The 21,989-nt window shown below is 41.2% G+C and overlaps 1 protein-coding gene across 1 annotated transcript; it reads right to left on the bottom strand.

Annotated features, from left to right (window-relative positions):
- Nucleotides 1-776: 776 nt before the first annotated feature.
- TMUB2 (transmembrane and ubiquitin like domain containing 2) lies at nucleotides 777-15,892 on the bottom strand. The gene is made up of 4 exons (XM_042476751.1): nucleotides 15,810-15,892; nucleotides 13,469-13,601; nucleotides 9,932-10,483; nucleotides 777-4,483 (listed from the first exon to the last, which is right to left on the bottom strand). The coding sequence occupies exons 3-4, from the start codon at nucleotides 10,468-10,470 to the stop codon at nucleotides 4,129-4,131; spliced, it is 894 nt and encodes a 297-aa protein (XP_042332685.1). The 5' UTR covers nucleotides 10,471-10,483; nucleotides 13,469-13,601; nucleotides 15,810-15,892; the 3' UTR covers nucleotides 777-4,128.
- Between the last annotated feature and the right edge of the window lie 6,097 nt (nucleotides 15,893-21,989).

Here is a 21,989-nt window from a genome sequence, read left to right as displayed (position 1 = left end):
TTTACCAACCTACGAAAGGATGGAAGGCTGAGTCAACCTTGGAGCCCTGGGATCAAACTCACAACATCGTGGCTGCTGTACTGGCATGTAACCGCTGTGCCACCAAGGTTCCTACTAAACTGAAGATGACTGAGACTGTTGCACCTTTATTTTGGGAAGACATGACTCACTAGAAATTACAATAATAATACCTGGGGAGGTAGAAGGCAGTAGGAAAAGATGAAGACTGCATTACAAGATAGACTAATCAGGTAAGCCATGTTCCTGAGGCTGCAGGATCTGAGCAGAGTTGTTGACTGTGTGTCTTGAAGGTCTCTCATTCACAGGGTCGTCATACATCAAAGTTAACTTGAGGGCAGTTAAGAACATAATCTAGGCCGGTGTTTCCCATAGGAGTCAATAAGCTGCCCGCTCCCAGGGGTGGTGGAAAGGTCCAGGAAGGCAGCGAGGAAAAGAGGAACCTTTGGTCAAAATATTGGCACACAAGAAAGACAAGGGGAACGAACCAGCAGCTTTTAGAACCAGGATGGAGATGAGTTAAAGCACATGGTATTAGGGGGGGAGAACCAGCAGCGAAAATTAGCTTTCACATTTGGGACCTTGTTTAATCATTTGGCGCTTTTGCAGGACTAGGCTAGCAGGTTGGAGCTGTGCTGCAGCTCCTGCTTTCTTTTGTCAAGACAGACCAAGAGAAGAGATACCAGAAGAAACAATGTTGAGGTGGGGGGGGGGGGACTTGAAGCTGTGTGAGAAAAGCATGTCTCAGACTCAGAGGAACAAGGGTTAATTCTTCAAGAGTCCTTTGCCTCTCGAATTGGCAGTTTTTCCTTGCCAAGGAGAAGAGTGAGAAGCTGGCTGTGCCCCATGCACCCTGGCAAAGAAGGATTGGGAGTCCTTACTTGCCAGGGAGAAGCTTCTCCCTTTGCACCTAGTCACCTTGTGAGCAGCAACTGAGCAGCTGGTTAAGCAGCAACCAAGAAGCTTCTCGCTTACGTCGGCTTTTGCGACAAGGCCAGCACAGCCAAAAAGCTTCTTGGTCACTGCTCAATCAACTGCTCTGTTGCTGCTCCCAAGGTGACTGGGTGCAAAGGGAGCATCAGCTAAGAAGCTTCTCACCTGTACCAGCCTTTGCAGCAAGGCTGGCATGGCCATAGGGTTCTCAGTTGTTGCTCCCTTTGCACCCAGTCACCCTCACAGTAGCAACTCAGCAGCTGGTCAACAGGCCAGCCTTCCTTTTGCTGTAAGGCCAGTGTGGGCAAGAGGAACAGGCCTGGGACACTACCGTATTCACACTTGAGAAGCTGAGGAGGCAGTGATGAGCTAGGCACAGCGAGGTAGATGCCATTGGCTGCTGCACAAACAGTAGACCTAATACCAAGGCATTTGGAGAGCTCTAGGATTGTTGCCTTAGAGAAAAGAGGGCAGTACCCCCCGGGGAAAAAAAATTGGGGACCACTGACAAAGGCTTTCAGCCACTGTCCTAAATATGCAGAAATTGTTAAGATGGCATTTGTCTCTTTCTTCCTCGCTCCCCCCTGGCCTTGCACATTTCTCTTCCTTTCCATTACTAGGTAAAGCCTAGACACTGGAAAAAACCCAATGCATATACACCTTCAGACTCATTCCTGTACAAAAATGTATGCTATGAATAAAGGGAGGGGAAGGCTTGAAAAAACAAACAGTGCTCGGAGATAGCTCAAAAGCCTCACATGGCATTAGAATGGGACATTAATGCTCTGTTAAATCTCCTTATCCTTCTCAAAGTAAATTGCATGAGCCAAATAAATATGGGATTGGCAAAGTTAGGTTACCCAATCTGAAGAACAGTAGTTCTTGACAGAGAACTTCAATAGAATGTACAACAATCCTGCTCCCAGCAACAATCAGCAATGATGATGGGAATTATAGTCCCAAACAGTTGGAGGGTACCAGATTGTGGAAGGGTGTCAGTACTTCTACACATATATTACTACTAGAATAGTTTTCCAGAGATGGGTGGAAGGACCCACAAGCCCTCATGTTGGATACTGCTCCCCAGGTCCAGGCATGGTGTTGGCAAGAGGTAAACTCCAATTTTACCCGTCAAAGTTACTATATTCTGAAACATTTACATTTCCTACATGTTAAAAATCTGATATGGAGTGGGGACAACTCATAATTTACAAAGGTTGCCTCATCTACTCAGAGCTGATTCATATTTGGAACAGGAGTCATTAACAGGCTTTTCTTCCCTTTCACCCAAAAGCAAATTTGGACTGATTGCACTGATGGGGGGTGAGAGCCTACATGAAGGGCTGTGAGTTTACAATGGCAAGAGCTGTTGCTGACATGACACGTGCTAGAATTGCAATGATGTACAAGATGTTCTATTGCACAATGGGGCACTATGACAGGTGGGGACATTTTTCCATGACTTTCCACTGCCATCCATTCTGGATTATCTCCCACCCTTTGTGCTGCACTGTTGCTCAACAGCCATGCTGCTCACACTTCTACAATGGCCCTGATGATGCAGTAGGACAGTGCTCCCCACCTGGGAATATGAGCCACACCTCAGTTTATTACACAATTGTAAATTGGTTTATGACATCACGGATCCCCAACAGGATACCAGCTAGTTTTGTGTTGTTGTTTTAATAAAAAGACTAAATTTCAGACTGTAGATGTCAAGCACAGATTTACTTAAGCCTCATGATTAGCAACCTTTTTATAAATGCCTTGATTTTACAAGCTAACACAGTAGTTAAAAAGAATATTTAAGACAGGTTTTAAGCAGGAGTGGTAAATTTACTTGGCACCGATAATCAAAAATCTAGTTTCCTATTCAGTTGAAGTTTTTATCTGTAACAATGAGACCTAGAAGTAGAACTTTTGCCCTTTAAATACAAGCTTAAATATTTGAGAGAGGCACCCACAAACTCAAGGGAGCTGCTGGATGGGTGTGTTAGCTTATCCATTTCAGGTCTTCAAGTACTCCTCAAATGATTACAGCAGCACTTCTTTTATGGAAGACAAGATGGACAACTTAGTTCAACAGTGTGTCTTCTAGCTCAGTGTCTCAGACAGTTGTAGTAATCTCCAAGGAGGTACTCTTTGGCTTGAATACTTTAAAATGTACTAAGCATGTTTAATACAAAGAAAAGGAAAGTCACAATCCCCACCAATGAACAGTGTTCATCACTCCAGATGACAGCAACCAGATTTGTCTCCAGCTTGACGGGGTGGGGACATGCCAGCATGCACCCAAACATAAGATGCATCCCATGGCTAAAAAACTGGACAGAAGGTTCACATACAGCTGATACTTTGCCTCTAGCCAGCAAGAGGTGCATCGTGCAGCTGCCTTGGCTTACTAGTTGTATTCCTTCATGGGAGCATACACAAATGATTGGGTCCTTGCTTCCTAGAGCAAAGAGCTGTTGAGAACAGTCTTCCTAAGATAGCTCATTAATACCTACTTCCAGCATGCACATCTTTTGGTGCATGAAGGAAAAGGCACATGTTCCAATTGTTCAACTCTAAAAGAAGATGGAAGGATACACGCATTCATGGTGAGAACACAAAGCCATCACCTAACTACTGTGTAATTGGTCACAGTGGAAAGGGTAGAAGATGGGATATACCAAGGTCATGCCTTCCATGCTTTCCAACACAGCAACAAATAAATTGGCAAATACTTAATCTGAAAGCCCCTTTGTTCTACTGTAGGGCTTAGAAGATGCCCAAGAGCATGAGGAAATGCTCCTAATTAGGAAGAAAAACTGTGTCATGTTTTTCCTAAAATCACAGGAGCCAAAGAATGTGAAGGCAATGCTTCTAATGACTGAGACCACACAATTGTTTGAGTAGGTAGTGGGAGAGTATAACAACCCATTCTGTCTTGCTCTTCTATACTTGTTGCATCTTCTACCTTCAGTCTTCAAAAGTCTCCAAGTTATGACTAAAGAAAAGATTGAAATCAAGTAAATTTTTTAGATCAAAGAGTCTTTAAGAATTTTTCCTTCCATCAGTATAGAATTTCTAGACAAGTGCTTTCCTTGTTATTCACAAGATGTTAACAAGTGAAAGTACAAAGAGCAATCGAGTTTAAGGGACAACTGGGATCTCTCCCTCCTCACCTGCTGCAGCTCATCGTCCGTACATTCCAAAAACAAGAAAACTGAAAAATACAGTCACCCCAATCAAAGATACAGTGGCAGGGGCCGTGAATAACTGACGGTAGTTGATGCGGAAATACCACATGACTGCCAGCATCACCATAAAAACTGGAACCATCAAGTTGCCCATGCTCAAAACAATACCCCCAGCTTCTGAGGGTGGAGCTACAGTATCAGGAATGGCAGAAGCAGTGGTCTGAGAGAAATGGCAGTGGATCACACAGTTGTCCAGGATGTTGAGGGAGCGGAGAGTCCGTGCCTGGTCTTGCAGAAGCTGGCCTTGGTAGATAAACTTCATCTGATTTTCCTGGCCTGGGAAGTACTTGCTTTAAAAAGAAGAAACAAGATGTAAATACTTGGAATGAAAAAGTGCTTGCGTGATATTTTAGAACAAGCATCAGAGCAACTCATTACCCATAAATGAGAAAGTACATTGGGGCACTTAGAGATAGCAGCTATGACAGGTTAGGACTGATGAACAAGCTCCACCTAAACACAGTGCAGCAGTTCCCTCCAATAGCCTGCCTGAACCACATGGCCAGTTAAAGTACTCTCCCCCTCGATGTCCCAGGGGTAGTCAAGTCATTTTCCACCCAAAGGAAGAAAAGAAAGAGCTGGTTGACTAGTTTTTAATATGAAAAAGAAAACAACATCTAACAACATATTTCCCGTCTCTCCCCATGGATTGAGGCGGGAGTACATCAGATAAAATCACCATTACAACAAAAACAGAGCTATCCAAAATTACATCAATTAGTTAACAAGGGAAATTCAATAAATTAATATAAATCCATACCTATATATGATTAATGGAAGATAGAGTGTTACCCAGGTTCAGTTATGGTGGGTCAAATGGATAGGCCTGCCGGAAGAGACCCGTCTTAAGTGCTTTCTTGAAAGCAACTAAGGTGTTGATACGACGGATCTCATCCGGAAGGTTGTGCCAAAGTCTGGGGGCAGCAGCAGTAAATGTCCTGTCATAGGTCGATTTCAATCTGATTTTTGGGTACTCTAGTAATATGTTTTCAGATGTTCAGAATGTGCAGGGCGGATTGTGTAGGGAGAGACGTTCCTTCAAGTAACTCGGGCCTGAGCCATGTAGGGCTTTAAAGGTAATTACCAACAATTTGTTTTGGGCCCAAAAGCTAATCGATAGCCAGTGTAAAGATTTTAATATTGGTGTAATGTGTTCCGATCTAGATGTTTTAGTGATCAGTCTGGTCGCAGCATTTTGAATCTGTTGAAGCTTCCAGGTTTGATACAAAGGTAGCCCCATGTAAAGCGCATTGCAGAAATCTAAACGAGAAGCTACTAGCACATGTATCACTGTTTCAAGGTCCCCCTGGGCCAGGTAAGGACACAGTTGGCGTATCAATCAAAGTTGGTACCAAGCACTTCTGGATAAGCTTAGGCTCTGCTAATTTTCAGATAGTAAAAAAACAATGAAACTTGGCCCCAGTACAGACACCCAGCAACCTAACACGTCTTCCGTATGTCAAAATGGCTGCGCCCTGTACAGATGGGCGCTGCCATTTTGACGCGACGGACGCCTAGCATCCGTATGTCACGGCACCATAATGATATAATGAGTGCGCCACTGGCGCACTGTGGCATCATTATGGTACCACAAAAAGAACCCGCTTTTCATGGGTTCTTTTTGCTCTCTGAGGAAGCCACATGGTTTGTCCGCTGCGGCTTCCTCGCAGAGCAAACCAGGGCACCAACAGACCACCCTTTTAGGCCAGTCTGTACCAGGCCAAAGACACTCATATATATACTCACCCTCTATTGAAGTATGCAAGTATTTAACTACATGATCTGACATCTTGTTCATTATAACCCTTCTCACTACATCCTGACATCCAGACAACAAACCTAAGAACACCACTGTTATATTGCTAACACAGCTGAATTCCCCAGGCCTAGCCTCTAAACCTGATATTGAAACTGATGGCATAGACCAGACCACCAGCAGATACAAAGGGAACACCCAAGATCCTGCATCATCAGACATAACAACAATGATAAAGCTCCATCATCATAGTTATGTCTGATGACGCCATTCCTCCCAAACCCACCTTTTCAGCCTGGTTGTCTACTCAACTGCATCATCAAGAACAGGTGGCTGGAGAAACCCCTCAAGGTCCACTGCAAATGCTTGTCTCGAGGCTCCCTGTGACCAGGAGAGCAATGCAGATAACATCTCAATCTGCAGCACCTTGAAACCCTTTGATTGGGGTGCTGCCAGCATGAAAAGGTTTTGAGCATCATGTTTAGTCCTTAATGACCACAAATGTGAATCTGCAGCAGTTACAAGATCATCTGTCCACTTTATGATCTTGTAACCACTCAACAGGACGCCAGCTAACCTATTGTAGCTCTGTTCACCTGCTGATTACACAGCTATGTGTCAAACCTATTTTCCTCTTCCCCAGTAGCTACATCCATGTATGTGCCAAGAGTTTCCAAGCTATAGCTGCCTCTAAAGGTAAAGGTAGTACCTTGATATGACTGTCTAGTGGTAACCAACTGTAGGGAGTGGTGCTCATTTCTGTTACTAAGCCAAAGAGCCAGCACTGTCCAATACAACTCTGGTGGTCATGTGGACAGCATGACTGCACCAAACGCTATTATCTTCCCACCGAAGTGGTACCTATTTATATACTTGCATTTGCATGCTTTCGAACTGCTAGGCTGGGAAAAGCTGGAACTAGTGACAGGAGCTCACCCCACTTGGGCCTTGAACTGCCAATCTCTCAACTAAAGGATTTCTGAAGGAAAAATCAAGGCACTGGGAAATAGTGTCTGCAGGATCACTGCTTCACATTTGAAATGCCTACAGTTTTCCGATCCGTTTCTTTTTCATTACACGCAAGCCCAAAACTGAGCTGGCCAGATACTTTGGGCAGTAGCACCAACATTTTTGGTGCCCAGAACTGATTCATGCTCAGCCCTAAGCCAGTTATTTCATGAAGATGGGCAAGTTGAAAAATCAGAAAAACAGCAGTTGAACACGCAATGTAATGATTCAGAGTATGAATGCAGAGCTCAGAAAGCCCTAGTGCAAGTCTCACTTCCGTTATGAACCTTCTGGATGGCCTTAGGCAAGCCAATATTGTCCTACATTAACCTCAAAGTTTGCTATAAAGAAAATTACTAAATACTCATGTATAAGTCTAGAAATTTTAGTAAAAAAAACTGACCCCAAAAATCTGGGTTGACTTATCAATGTATGTAAGTTCACTGAGTAGAGCAGTGAAAGGTGAGAGTTTACTCATCCTGAGAGAGTAATTGTCCCAAGAGCACTTAAAAGAAGCACCAACCTCTTATACCTTCTCTGCCACAGTGCTGCTTCTGACATTTTCAAAATGCCTTGGTGGAGAAATGGCAGTGGTGACTGCTTTTTGCCACTTATCCCAAAGAAGTGCTGGGAGGAATTGGGCTTTGAAGGATTTAAATAAAAAATCTGTGCATGTTTGTCAGTTTTTCTGGGTTAAAATGATACAAAGTTATCACCTTAAACGCTACAATCACTGCTAACGTAGTTATCATTTTCTCTCCTTTGCCTTTTTTATCCTTTCTTTTTTCTTTTTTTGGTGCATGTGTTTTCTTAGCCCCAATTGTGCCTGTTAACCTCCCACATATATCACAATATGTACTGTAGTTTCCTCCTCATCCACCCAGCCTTTAGGGTGAGCACAAACAGTTCTGCCTACCAGAATTCATCCTCTACACCTTTTGTTACGTGTCCTTAAGTTTTCCCCTCAACTTATCCATGCGTCCTATCAAAATCTGTTATTCTGGCCCCAAAATCTGCCCTCAACTTATACATGAGGTCGTTTTATGGTTGACTATACAAAATAATGTCTGTGGAATGCTGTGCACATAAATGTTATTTTTAGCAGCATATATGCAATTGAAAAGGTGACTCTGTATCAGGGATGGGCCTGATACAGGCCTGCAGACATTACTAGACTACAACTTTCAACAGTCCTAGCCAGAAAAGCCAGTGGTGAGGAATACTGGGACTTGGAGTTCAACATCTGGAGAACTACATGAGTCTCATCCCTGCTTTATATATTGTCACAGCAAAGAGGTTGTTCCAAAGGCTTTTGTTTTCCTGCAAATGTAATGGGTGGTTTTAATTATCAATGAACGCACAGATTTATTTTTGTATACTTTGGCCTGTTACTGACTGCCAAAATAAAGCTGCTCCGGGTCTCTTTGGAGGTATGCTGTTTAAATGATGCGTGCATCCTAAGAATCCAGAAGCTGCACCAAAGCTGCACTCCAGTGCTTAGGAATGGAGTGTGGCTTTGGTGCGACCTCCGGATTCTTAGGACCCATGCATCATTTAACTAGCATGCTTCCAAAGAGACCTGAAGCAGCTTTATTTTGGCAGTCTGTAAAAGGCCTTTATATCTTATTTATTAAAACGTACTTTCTGTCATGAGTTGAACAAATATGATGTACCTCTGCAGGTACTGTGTTTACATGAATCCTGTTGGTTAATCTTAACTACAAAGGACCTACTGAAACAACTGCTGAATGATGAATCAATACATTCATAAATACCATTATTTAATGAGTCTACGCTAGCCAGGGCTAATAAAAGGATTGACATTTATATTGTATTATTTGTTTACTGTTATTATTATGGTTTATGCTCAGACAAATAAAATTAACTTACAAAAAGTGCTATACATGTCTGTTTAGAAGGAAGTTCCATTCAGTTTGGTAGGACTTACTTCCACGTAAGTTTGTACAGTCATCCCTCCATATTTGCGGCTTGATATTTGCGGATTTGATTATTCACGGATTTCATTAATATGTTCTCTCTAGGACTTTCTAGGTCCTCCAGTGCAACTCTGTGGTCAACTTTAATTAAAAGTTGCACTGAAAGACCATTTGTAGCTACTCCAGTGCCATTCTATGGTCAGTGTATGTTGGACATTGACCACAGAGTTGCACTGGAAGACCTAGAGATTCCTAGAGAGGTGTCCTCTCAGATAAAAACTGTGTTTTTGTTATTTGCGGTTTTTCCATATTCGCGGGGGTCTTGTTCCCCTAACCCTAGCATATATGGAGGAACAACTGTATAGAAGTACTACCTGACTTTTAAAGCCCTGCATGGGCTGGCCCCGCCTTATTTATCTGAACTTCTTTCTTCTCACATTCCCACTCATACTCTCCGTTCTGGTAGTCAAGGTGTGCTATCCCAGGCTAGGATTTCCACTGCCCCGTCCCGGATTCGTCCCTTCTCACTTGCTGTCCCTCAGTCCTGGAACCTTCTTCCTCCATGAGCACAGGTCATCACTTCTTTAACCAGTTTCAAAACTGAGTTGAAGACTATATTGTTCAGGACAGCGTTCCCAGCCATTGTGTGATTGTTTATCCTATTGTTATCTGATATTTGCATTGATGTTTGATCTTTTCAATTTGTTGTCTGCTTATTTTTATCTAATTCTATCTTGTATCATTATCAATTGTTCTTTTGTATTTTGTAGAATGTACGCCATTGATAGGTATCATTTTTATCGATTTTATTGTTTGTATGCACAGCGCTGTGTAAATCTACAGCGCTATATAAATAAAGTATAATAATAATAAATAATAATACTAATCTGTGAATTTCACATTTAGATTTTCTCTTGCTCTCAGAAATGTAACTATTGCAATGACGGCATTTTACTAGATCAGCTACACTAAACTTCACAGGGGAAAAAGAAAGAAAACATACCAATGAGGTACCTTCTATATCCAACGGCACTCACCTCTTGAGGATGCCAATGGTATCTTCTGGTTTCACAATAGCCACCTCTTCAGTGTCATTGAGGAATTTGAGGCGCACTTTGATAAGCCCTGGGTTTGGTTCATTCTCCTTCTTAGCAGGTCCTGCTTCTGTAACCCTCTGATTCTCCTGGGTATCAAGAGAAAAGGTCCTTTGGGGCTGACCCTGAATGTCCAACAGATGATCTAGGGTAGCATCTGCACTACTGCTATCTCCTTGCTCTACTGCAGGTCCTGAGCCAGAAGCAGCACCCTCATCGGCCTTCTCTTCGTCAGTTTCTGTAGCACCTGGGGGCTCTGACTGCTCCGACGCTGAATTCCCCACATAGCGTTCCATGGGATTCAGATGAATCCCTGATGAATTATCAGCAGCCACTACAGTTCCCAGAAGATGGTTGCTTCCATCTGCGACATATGTGGAAAGCCAAGCCAGGACCAGGGCCATGCCAAGGACCAGTATACCAGCAACTACTGTCACCTCGTCCCCCACACCTTCAATGATGGTAACTTCAGGGGGCTCCATCTCTTGGCTTCAGCTAAAAGGGGAAAAGACAATGAGGGAATTTCAGTTCTGGAAGGTATTAATTGAAATGGAAGCCGATAAGGATTTGATCCTCATGTCTCACTGCAAGCAAATATTGAAAAATACGATGTTTCCGATGGATGCAATGCAATGCAATTTCTGTAAACTTTTTATTATTTTGTGCTGGCCATGTGCCGTAATAAATTATTCGCATATTAGAAACATAATAAACTTGATATAAATTCACGAAAAAGAACAGATAAAAAATTGGCCTTAATCTTTATAGATGCGGAGAAAGCGTTTGATAATGTTAATTGGGAGTTCATGTTTGGGCTACTGGAAAAAATGGGAGCAGGAAAGGACTTTCAAAATTGGATTGAAACATTATATAAAAAACAAGAAGCTAAAATAATAGTGAATGGTGAGGAGATTGGAACAATCTTAATACAAAAAGGGGTGAGACAGGGTTGTCCTCTCTCACCACTTTTATTCATACTTTTGAACAATATAAGAGATAGCCATTTAATTGAAGGATATAAAATGAAAAAAGAAGAATATAAATTAAGAGCTTACGCCGATGATTTGGTACTTACATTAGCAAACCCATTGGAAAATTAGCAACAATTGTTAAAAGCTTTTAAGGAATATGCCAAAGTGGCAGGATACTGGATTAATAAGGATAAATTATAAATATTTTTAAAGTCCTCTCTTATTACTACAGAGAAAAGCTTGGAAAAGCTTGGATACAGCTAATTATTGAGTAAAGCCGCATAACAGCATGTGTGTGCATGTGTGTATCTTCAGTGGCAGTTTGCCATTGCTTCCCTCTGAAATATAACCTAGTCCTTGGTATTCCTTGGCAGTCTCCCACACAAGTATTAAACAGGCTTCATCCTACTTAGCTTTCAAAATCAGACAGAGCCTTCAGGATATTTAAGCATTTACCTAGATATTTATGCTCAAGCACAGAACCAAACCTGCAAGACTAGTCTTAAAGCAAAGACTCGAAGCTACATTTAAGACTACTGAAATTTATTGGGGCCTATCCCAGTGCTGGTCTTCACTCACAAAAGTACTGTTCGCCAAAACCTGCTAAAGAAGGCTGTAAAATAACCTGGAGCTGATTATCAGACATTTTCAAAGACTGCAAAGGTGAGGAGGAGGGGAAGGAAATCCCAATGGTACTGTCAGCTATGTTGGATTTAGGCCACTGAGACACAAAACGTATCAACTGTAACAAATGTATTAGTCTTCAACTCTTCAGACTGTCATTTTTGCCTGCATTCTCTCCGGGTATCATTTATAAAACACTCAGCAATCATAAATGGGAGTTCCTTTCAAAAGTGGCATTCATTATTTTGTTAATTTATTTTAAATTTTATATCCCACCAGTCCAAAACAGAACCTTGCAGATGGCTCACAAAATGTAAAATTGTGACAAAATATCACAGTCTTAAGAGACAAACATATTAACATGCAAATAACAAAAATGCAAGTATACCACAAAGTCACACCAATCCAGCAACAAACCCATCTATCTTATTTTTAGAAATATCAGATCTTAAAATAGAGTAACAATCCCATTTTTACCATCCTTCTAAAGGCCATGACCAGTGAACTGAATAGTCTTCATAGGAGAAGGTGCCAGATGTTACCACTATTGATAAATCCCTACTTTAAATCTGTAGGGTTACAGCAGACCTAGCTCCACTCACTCACTCTTAGCTACCTATATATAAAGGTCTACTGGAGAGCCTTATTCAGCTAAAAGGCTGAAATTTGAAACAACTCTTCAATGTGGACATTTTCCCACAAAGAATATGAAGAAAAACTAATTTCTTTTTAGGAATACATTCAAGTGCAATAATCTTTAGGGCTGCAAAATGCTGCTCAATTCCATGCATATGTTCTTCAGAGTTAATGCAGGACAACAGACTCTAGGGCTGCAATTCTATTCTATCCCTATCTACTCTGGAGTTAGCCCTAATGGAACAACACCCAGAGATGTAAAGCGGAATTAAATTCCATGCAACACATCTGTGCAATACAATAGATAAATAAAGAGGGTGGACTAAGTCTCAAAGGAGAAACATAGTTGTAAACAAGCAGTAACAAAAGAAAACAAGCAAATAACATCCCCAAAGCATTATTTTCGAGATCAAATCGCAATGATACACTTGACAGACAAAGTACAGAACAGAGGTGTGTGAAAGTGATAATAATATTTTAATAGATCCATCTGATCTATTGATTTGATCATTTGTAATAGATGTATATGAGTTTAAGGCCCACCATTACAGTCCAGTAATCAAAGAGTTCAGAAATAAATGAAGTCCCTTGATCTCTTCCCACTTTAACACAGTGACCACAATGTACCAAACTGTTATCACGGTTAAATACTTCTCTTTTTCTTCATCTGTTTACAACACCAAAAGAGCAATCTTACAGTGTTGTCAGGATGCTAGCCACTGGTGGCTGACTGACACGTCAACAGTCCAATGATATTGGCAAATATACCAGCCTTGGAAAAAGCACAATAAATTCCCTCCCATATTTTTATCTGTATAAAAATATGTTACACACACATATATAAACCATTTTTGGCCATAAGGTCTACTATAGTCAACTGAAGGAGAAAATGTTAACATCTCTAACCCTGCTCTAGGCAGGATGCAATGGAAAGGCAAAGACTGCAGTGATCCACCCCACTATGATAAGATTGTTCAATAAGTCTTTCTGAATAGCATCTTGTATTTTTTTTAATCAAGAAAATGACCTCTTGCTCAAGAACCTAAAATCCTACTACTCTTTAAAACTTTAGGGACAACTCTACTATGTATCACAGAGTATTGTCTTGTTCTTGTAACTCTTCCTAAATCAATTTTTTCTCTGTCGCCTGTAAGAGTCAAGGTAACAAATGGCCAACATCTTATATGAGTGCTCCTTTAAATTCATTCTTATAAAGAACAGGTTGGTTGGTTTGTTTTTTCATACTTACCAAGGGCTATTTAGTTCTAATATTTGTAGCAGGAGATATGAAATGTAATAAGGCTCTGGTTTTACCGCTGAAGTGTAACTACGACAAACCACATCCTCAAATCACATCTTCTTGCCGCCATCGGCCACCATGTCTAAACAAAAACAGAAACAACCCACCATCAGCGTGAGCTACATAAACAGTACAATTGAATGAAAGGAGTTTCCACAGTTTCCTTTCATAGCAAAACAGAATTTCTCTGTGGAATTGACTAAGGTAGATAGATGAGTTACCAGAAGCCTGAAACCATGCCGTTCTGAATTTGTTGAGCTCTTATATCTATAACCTTCCAGGGCCCAGTCTGAATTGCTAGTTTTATATAATATCCTGAGATGTCTTGAACTCTGTTTGGTGATGTGGGTGCTGTATTGGACTTGGAGACCGACACAAATAAACTCTTGTATCGTTGACAGAAGTTCAAGATACAGAATTTAAGCTAGCAGAACTCTTCCCACCACTTATCTATATGTCATGACATTTTGTAATTTCTTATTGTCATGTTAAAGAGTGAGGGGGGAAAGTGACCCTACATACCCACGTCACATTGGGATCTGAAGACTGATTTCTTCTGTCTTATCTAGTGTTAGAAAGAGCTGTCAATGTTGACACCCACAACTGGGGAACCTGGGACAGCACAACATGGCCATTAGTCAGGAATGATGGAAGCCGGAGTCCATCAATGTCTGGAATGCCACAGTTTCCCTATCCATCACCTAAACATATATGTGCCAAGGAAACACCACCCCCTGACTTAGCACATAATGGTTTAAAGGAGTTAACCACAGTGGGAGAGGGGAAAAGATAACAATAATAATAATATAATATGTTTTATTTATATACCGCTATTCCAAAGATCATAGCGGTGAACAGCAAGTAAGCTAATTAGCAAGTAAGCTAATTTGCCCCCAACAGTCTGGGTACTCATTTTAGCGACCTCGGAAGGATGCAAGCCTGAGTTGAGCTTGGGCCCTTTTGCTGGTCTTGAACTCGCAACCTTGTGGCACATATTAGATAGTGAAGGCACATATTTTGTCCAGACTTGACAAAGCAAATAGCAAGGAGCAATTACCTCAGAATGGCAGCCATCCGCTTGACCATTACATGGAAGCCCTACCATCCTATCTAACAGGTTTTATCCTCCACCCTCAGTCAGCTATGCATGATATACAGATGGCTTCTCTGCCCTAGATTCCCAACAGCTCTTTCAAAAGGTCAGCATCACTAAAAGAACTTTACAAATTAAAAAACTCTTGGCCAAATTTTGCTTTTCTTTCAATCATAGAATCGTAAGAGTTGGAAAAGACCCCAAGGGCCATCCAGTCCAACCCTATTCTGCCATGCAGGAACTCTGAATCAAAGCATCCCCAATAGATGACCACTCAGCCTCTGTTTAAAGATCTCCAAGGAAGGAGACTCCATTACACTCCGAGGAAGGAGTGTGTTCCACTGTCGAACAGCCCTTACTCTCAGGAAGTTGTGTTGATTTCTCCTTTTCCTGCTCCTACTATCAGCAACTCCTTAAACTTCGTGTCCAACTCTAGTTCATCTGCTCTGATGTTCCTATAAATCCATTAAGAAATACATGTCTGACTGGGACATCAATACGCATTGTTCCTGCTAGCCCTGAGCTGGTCCTCCTTCTATGCCAAAGGGGATGATCAACTTTCGAACCTCTTGGAAGATGCTGCCGGACTGAAACTCCCATCCTCCCCACCATTGACTAGATCGACCCAGGCTCATGGGAGCTGGAGTCCAACACCATTAGGAGGACCACAACTTGATCTATTCCCAAACTTTGGTCCTCTATTTGTTTTGGACCTCAGGTCCCAGAATTCCTGACCATTGGCCAAACTGGCTTCTGGGAATCTGAGTCCAAAACACCAGGAAGACCAGAGTTTGGACATCACGGAATACGTTGCTTCCACTCCACCAAATGCATCTGAGGAAGTAGACTGACAAACACTGCACAAACATTAGGGCTGTCATATCACCTCTTAACCTTGGCTGCATCCACACTGGAGAGATAACCCGGTTTGGCACCGCTTTAACTCTTTGTCTGGCTGTTTGCTATGGAATTCTGGGAGTTGGAGTTTGTTGTGGGGCCCACAACAAACTCCAACTCCCAGAATTCCATAGCAAACAACCAGGGCAGTTAAAGCGGTGCCAAACCGGGTTATCTCTCCAGTGTGGATGCAGCCCAAGGAGGGACTAAAAAGCCTGACTCTAAAATGGAGGCAACATTAAGAAGTCCATAGGGTCTTGATAATGGAGGGAGGCAAGGAACGAAGCTGCTGCCACTCACCTTCCCTTCCGCAATCCTCTCTCTCTAGTCTTCCCTTTCAGAGCCAGAGACTAGGCACACGTCACCAGCGACCGCCGCCTACGTCACAAAGGCGCGCCCGCGGCCGCCATTTTAGAAAGCCGGTTGCCACGGCAACGGGTGCAGGCTGTGTGACGTCAGCGCCGTGCGCCTAAGTAACAGTGGCCGCCTCCTAGGGATTGATTGGCATCTCCCTACAGAATCCGGAGGGATGCTCTTTCTTTGCCCTAATGTGACTCATTAATCATAATTCCCATATATATATATATATATATATATATATACACACACACACACACACACACACCACAGAATTTTGTGCTAATAGTTGTGACATAAAACCACAAGCAAAATTAAAATTATCACTTCAAGTTACAATATCATATGTGCAACCTAAATGTGGCTCATAAATCATAATTCCCATATATATATATATATATATATACACCACTTAATGTCGTGCTAATTGTCGTGACGTAAACAAGTAGCGAAATTAAAATTACACCTTCAAATTGCAATATTGTACACGCAACCTAAATGTGTCTCATCGATCGTAATTCCCATATAATACCACTGAACGTTGTGCTAATAGTCATGACGTAAACAACTGACAGAATTAAAATTATCACTTCAAATTACAATATTGTATGCACAACCTAAATGTGGCCCATAAATCATAATTCCCTATATACACCACTTAATGTCGTGCTAAGAGTCGTGACGTAAACAACTAGCAGAATTAAAATTATCACTTCATATTGCTATATCGTACATACTGAATGTTATGCTAATAGTTGTGACGTAAACAAGTAGCAAAACTAAAATTACACCTTCGAATTGCAATATCATATGCACAACCTAAATGTATTTACATAGATAGATAGATAGATAGATAGATGTGGTTAAAATGTGATGCTCTTAAAGGAAATTTTAAAAGAATTTTAAAAATTCAAAAGTTTGAAAAATAATTATTTTAAAAAATCTGAAACTTGAAATTTTAATTTTAAATTTTTGGGGGGGGTCTTCTTTCTCTTCCTGCTAAGATTGACCTTAACCTCCAACCATCTCTTAAAGCATTTTAAAGGGAAGCAGATGAATGCCACAGCCCATTTCTGCCAAAAAGTGTTTGAGGAATAGTGGTGTTACCTAATGAAGTCTGCACCCTCCTAATGATACCACAACACACACACACACACACACACACCTCAGCTTTGAAACCTACCCAGGGAAACCTTGGGCAAGTCACACTCTCTCAGCCTCAGGGGAAGGGAAAGGTAAATCATCCCTGAAGTAATCTTGCCATGAAAAGCCCATGACAGAGTCGTCATGAGTCAGGAACAACTTGAAGGCACACAACAAAAACAAAATACAGTGTGTGTTGTTGTTGTGTGCTTCAAGTCATTTCCAACTTATGGTGAACCTATAATGAGGTTTGCTTGACAGGTTTCTTCTGAAGGGGGTTGCCATTGCAATCCTCTGAGGCTGAGAGAGTGTGGATGTTATCATACAAGGGAAATTGGAAGCATAATCCAATGGCGATCCGAACGCAATCATGGGGTTTAACGTTATTGTGTGATAGACTACCACACGCAATTTCTGGCAATGGGAAGTCAGTCCGAACGCAATCATGGGGTTCCACATTATTGCATAAGAGGTGATTACATGCAATTTCGGGCAATCAATGACAAGCTATTTTCGGGCAATGGGAAGTCAGTTTGAACATAATTCAAATTCACGTAAATTTGCTGAACTAGCGAATTTATGTGAATGCATTCTGGCCCCACTTTCTTTTCATTCAAAATTAAGAGAAATTCCTCCCATGTGATAAACTCCTCAGACTTGCCCAGGGCCAAATGGGGATTCAAACCCTAATCTGCAGAACATCTTAAGGGTAGACGTGTTGGCCATATAGCAAATCTGATAACATCAAAACCATGATACCTTTATTGGACCAACCAAAATGCACAATTACATGTTGCAAGCTTTCAAAGTCACACTGGCTTCTTCATAAAGCAAAGAGAAAGAAATGGAAGATGTTAGTCATCGGTCTGCATTTTCTGTTTCTGGTCTTAGTTCAGATGGTAGGGAGGAGGGCTATCTGCAGGCTGGCACCTCTCCTTTTTTTGGCCATGGGGTCACTGGGAGATTTTCAAAGTCAAGGAAACTTAATGTGCATTTGCAATTCAAAGAAGATGCTTCCTTGGAATCCAGCATGTCTCTTTCCTTTGTGAAGCTGCAGGCTCCTTTGTAAGTAGAGAACACTGAATTTCTCATGAAGTCTTCATTATTTGCATCTGGAAAACTTTAGGTGGTCTAAAGGCAAAGCATGACAATCAGTCCCAATATTAGAAAAAATTGCTTTACCTTTGTTGGAGGCAAAGGTATGTTGAACCCTAGTCTGCAGTCATAGTCAAACGCTCAAACCACTACACCACGTTGGCTCACTCTCCTTCAACACACATCTATCTATCTATCTATCTATCTATCTATCTATCTAAGTAGTTGGCACAAATGTCTTGCAAAAAAAGCAGCTTTGATTGGCCTCTCTTCTTCAGTCCTTTCTAATTTGGGATTGGAGATGGCCTTTAAATTTCTCAAACCGGGACTGTGAGACATAGCCTTTTGCAATCTGAGTTATCGCTCCTGTCTAAACTGCTTGCCTATTGCATTGAATGTACATTTGCACTGGGCCTTTCCAATTAGCTGACTACATTATAAATCTGACAGTGCCAAAGTACCACAGACATTTTTCTCAGGCCAGATGTAACTCCCCCCCCCCCCACCAAACAGCTCCAAGGCAGATTTGCTGGGGGCCCTTACTTAGTGAGATGGCATCCACAGAAGTTGAGTCAATTTAATCATACATTTTTTTGTCTTGTAGCTTTTACCCTGATTTACAGTGAGGCATTCCAGAAGCTGATTATTCCACTATTGAGAAAATTTGTTGGATGTTCTGTTCAATTTCATACCAGGTTCTTGGTGGAGGATACGTCCCGGAACTTAGGTAACATTGGCTGTTGCTAAATTTCTTTCAGAGGCAAAGAGCATTAGAGCTCTTTATGTGTTATAAAATAGACAGCAATCATTTTATTGTTTTTACTGTACTATTTATTCCTTTTGGATGTTTTTAATTTTATGTTTGAGTTTTCTATTGGATCTGTTGATCGTTCGTAATAAATAATGATTATATATATATATATATGGGGGGTTAACTAACTGTAACCAAACAATATATGTCTCCCCCTGGTCATTTTGGAGTACAAGGTATAGATTTGTAATCCAAACTTCTAAATTCAGGCTTCTTTTTTCTAGTTTTCTTTTCATTTTTTGTGGGTGTGGTGCCCATAGAGCAGAAGACGAACTTCGGGCTTTTAGCAAACTGGTTGAACAACAGCAAAGTCAGAAATATGTGTTTTTTCAACTTGGCCGTTATTTGGATCACAGAAATGAAGACGCAGCCACCCTGCAGAAATAAAGCTGTTTGACCCCACTTTAATTTGCACGGGTCAAAGCTATGGAATTATGGAATTTATAGCTTTGTGAGATATTTAGCCTTCCCTCTCAGAGAGCTCTAGTGCTCCCACCACACTGTAATTCACAGAATTCCATGGCATTTAACTCTATGGAAGTTCAAGTAGTATCAAACTGCTTTATTTATGCAGTATGGAAGCAGCCCACATCTCATTCTGTTTTTGTTTTTAAATGGTTGAAATGTCAATGAGTTTATATGCACAACAAGATTTGGACTGAACACTTCTAATCGATAATAACTTTAAGCAGACTAACCAATGCTACTAGATGGGCGCTGTTTCATATGTGGACATTTTGCCTGGAAATCCAAAGCAGCCACCATCCCCCCCAAATTACAGTATTGCCAATGACCATCCCCGACAGATAGCCATCCAGCCTCTGCTTAAAGACCTCCAAAGATGAGACTCCACTACTCTCTGAGGGAGTGTGTTCCTCTTTTGAATAGCTCTTGCTGCCAGGAAGTCCCTCCTAATATTTAGATGGAATCTCTTTTCCTGTAGCTTGCATTCATTGTTCCGGGTCCTATTCTCTGCAACAGCAGAAAATATGCTTGCTACAGCCTCAATATGACATCCCAGGGCTATCATATCACCTCTTAATCTTCGCTTCTCCAGGCTAAACAAATCTCCCTAAGTCTCTCCTTATAGAGCATGGTTTCCAGACCCTTCATCATTTTCGTTGCTCTCCTCTGGACTTGCTCCAGCTTCTCAACATTGTTCTTGAATTGTGGTGCCCAGAAATAGGCACAGTATTCCAGGTGAGGCCTGACCAAAGAGAATAGAGTGGCACTATTACTTCCCTCGATCTATCTAGACACTGTACTTCTATTGATGCACCCTAGAATTGCATTGGCTTTTTTAACTGCCGCATCACAGTGTTGACTCATGTTCAATTTGTGGTGTGCTAGGACTCCTAGATCCCTTTCACATGTAGTCTCGTCCAGCCAGGTGTCCCCCATTCTATATCTATGCATTTCATTTTTTATTCCTAAGTGAAGTACCTTACATTTCTAGCTTTTAAATTTCATTTTGTTAGTTTTGGTAGTGAATACACACATCCTAGAACAGATTTGAGGAGCTGTTGAATTTGCAATCCTCTGCTCCCATCAGCTTAAACTGGTTCAACAACTTGTGAAGGTTAACAAGAGTTAGAGTCCTGAGGGCTTCATTTTTCAACCTCCATTCTAGATGGCCACCCATTCTCCACCTCTTTTGGGGTGGCGTGGGGGAACATGATTCAGACACAGAGGTTGAAAAAGTTTCTTGGTGATTAAAAGTTTGGATATTGCTCAAAAAGACAAGGAATGCATCCAGAAAGTCACTATTGGACATTCCAGATGAGTTTACATTTTAATTCCATTGAATTCCCATTATGGCTCACCTATCCCTCACAGCATTAAGTTTTCTAAACAATCTTCAGTAGTACCAGAAGGAGAAGATACAATGGATAAAAAATGAAACACTTCAAGCAGATAAGGAAAGGCGACAAAGAAAAGCAATGGGAGACAGGAACAAAATCAGAACAATTAATGCTGCCATCCATCGATAATTGAGCAAGGAGAAAGATAATTACTACAACAATCAAGGCAAAGATATAGAAGCTAACAAAAATAAAGGAAGAACCTATTACCAAGATTAAGAGAGAAATTAAAACCAAGGGGAGGAAAGAGGAACGTAACACACAACCACAATGAGATTTTTTTAAAATTGAAACAGTATACAAAAGAGCTACATAAAAAATTCAAAAGAATAAATGGCATATGGAGAGAAGAGACTTACAACAATGAACCCCAAATCTTGGAAAGCACTCCAAGTGAAAGGTTCACTCAAAATAACTGGGAAAAATAAATCACCAGGAATAGATGACATACCAATAGAACTGTTACAATCCCCAGAGACAAATTCAACTTCAGCTGTAACTAAAACATGCCAACAAATATGGAATACAAAGCAGTGGCCCACAGATTGGAAATGATCAATATGCATCCCTATACACAAGAAAGGAGACCAAAAAAGACGGCAGTAATTATAGGACCATGGCATTAATATCTCATGCAAGCAAAGTCATGCCCAAAATTCTGTAGCAAAGACTCCAATAATATATGGTGCGAGAAATCTCAGAGGTGCAAGCTGGATTTAGGAAAGGATGAAGCACAAGGGTTACAATGGATAATTCTTCTGGAATTTCTATGGTTATATAAAAATCTGCATGTGCTTTATTGATTGCACCACAGTTTTTGACTGCACAGGTTACTATGGCTTGCTCTTTGAGGAATGGGAGTGCCCCTACATTTGATTATCCTGATGTATATAATCCATACTCAGGACAGGAGGCTGACGTCAGAACTGAATACAGAGAAAACAGAATGGTTCTCAATTGGCAAAGGGGTTAGGCAAGGTTGCATTCTATCGTCCTGTTTATTCAACCTATATGTAGAAGATATTGTATAGAGAGCAGCCTCAGAGGCAGGAGGAATGAAGACTGGAAGAAGGAACAAAACCTAAGATATGCAGATGACACCCATACTATTATCAGAAAACAACAAAGACCTGGAACAATTACTAAAGAAAGTCAAAGTGCTAAGGTAGACTTAATGCTAAATACTGTATTAGGGAAACAAAAATAATGAGC

This window comes from Sceloporus undulatus, chromosome 6 (assembly GCF_019175285.1).
Source record: "Sceloporus undulatus isolate JIND9_A2432 ecotype Alabama chromosome 6, SceUnd_v1.1, whole genome shotgun sequence".
Taxonomy (NCBI): domain Eukaryota; kingdom Metazoa; phylum Chordata; class Lepidosauria; order Squamata; family Phrynosomatidae; genus Sceloporus; species Sceloporus undulatus.
This window is presented reverse-complemented; position numbering and strand designations above follow the sequence as displayed.

Bases quoted from the DNA above. Each gene is read 5' to 3' on its own strand.
- TMUB2 (XM_042476751.1), bottom strand. From the start codon at position 10,470: ATGGAGCCCCCTGAAGTTACCATCATTGAAGGTGTGGGGGACGAGGTG. The intron at 4,484-9,931 runs GTGAGTGCCGTT...TTCTTTTTAAAG, and splicing joins ACCATTGGCATCCTCAAGAG to CAAGTACTTCCCAGGCCAGG.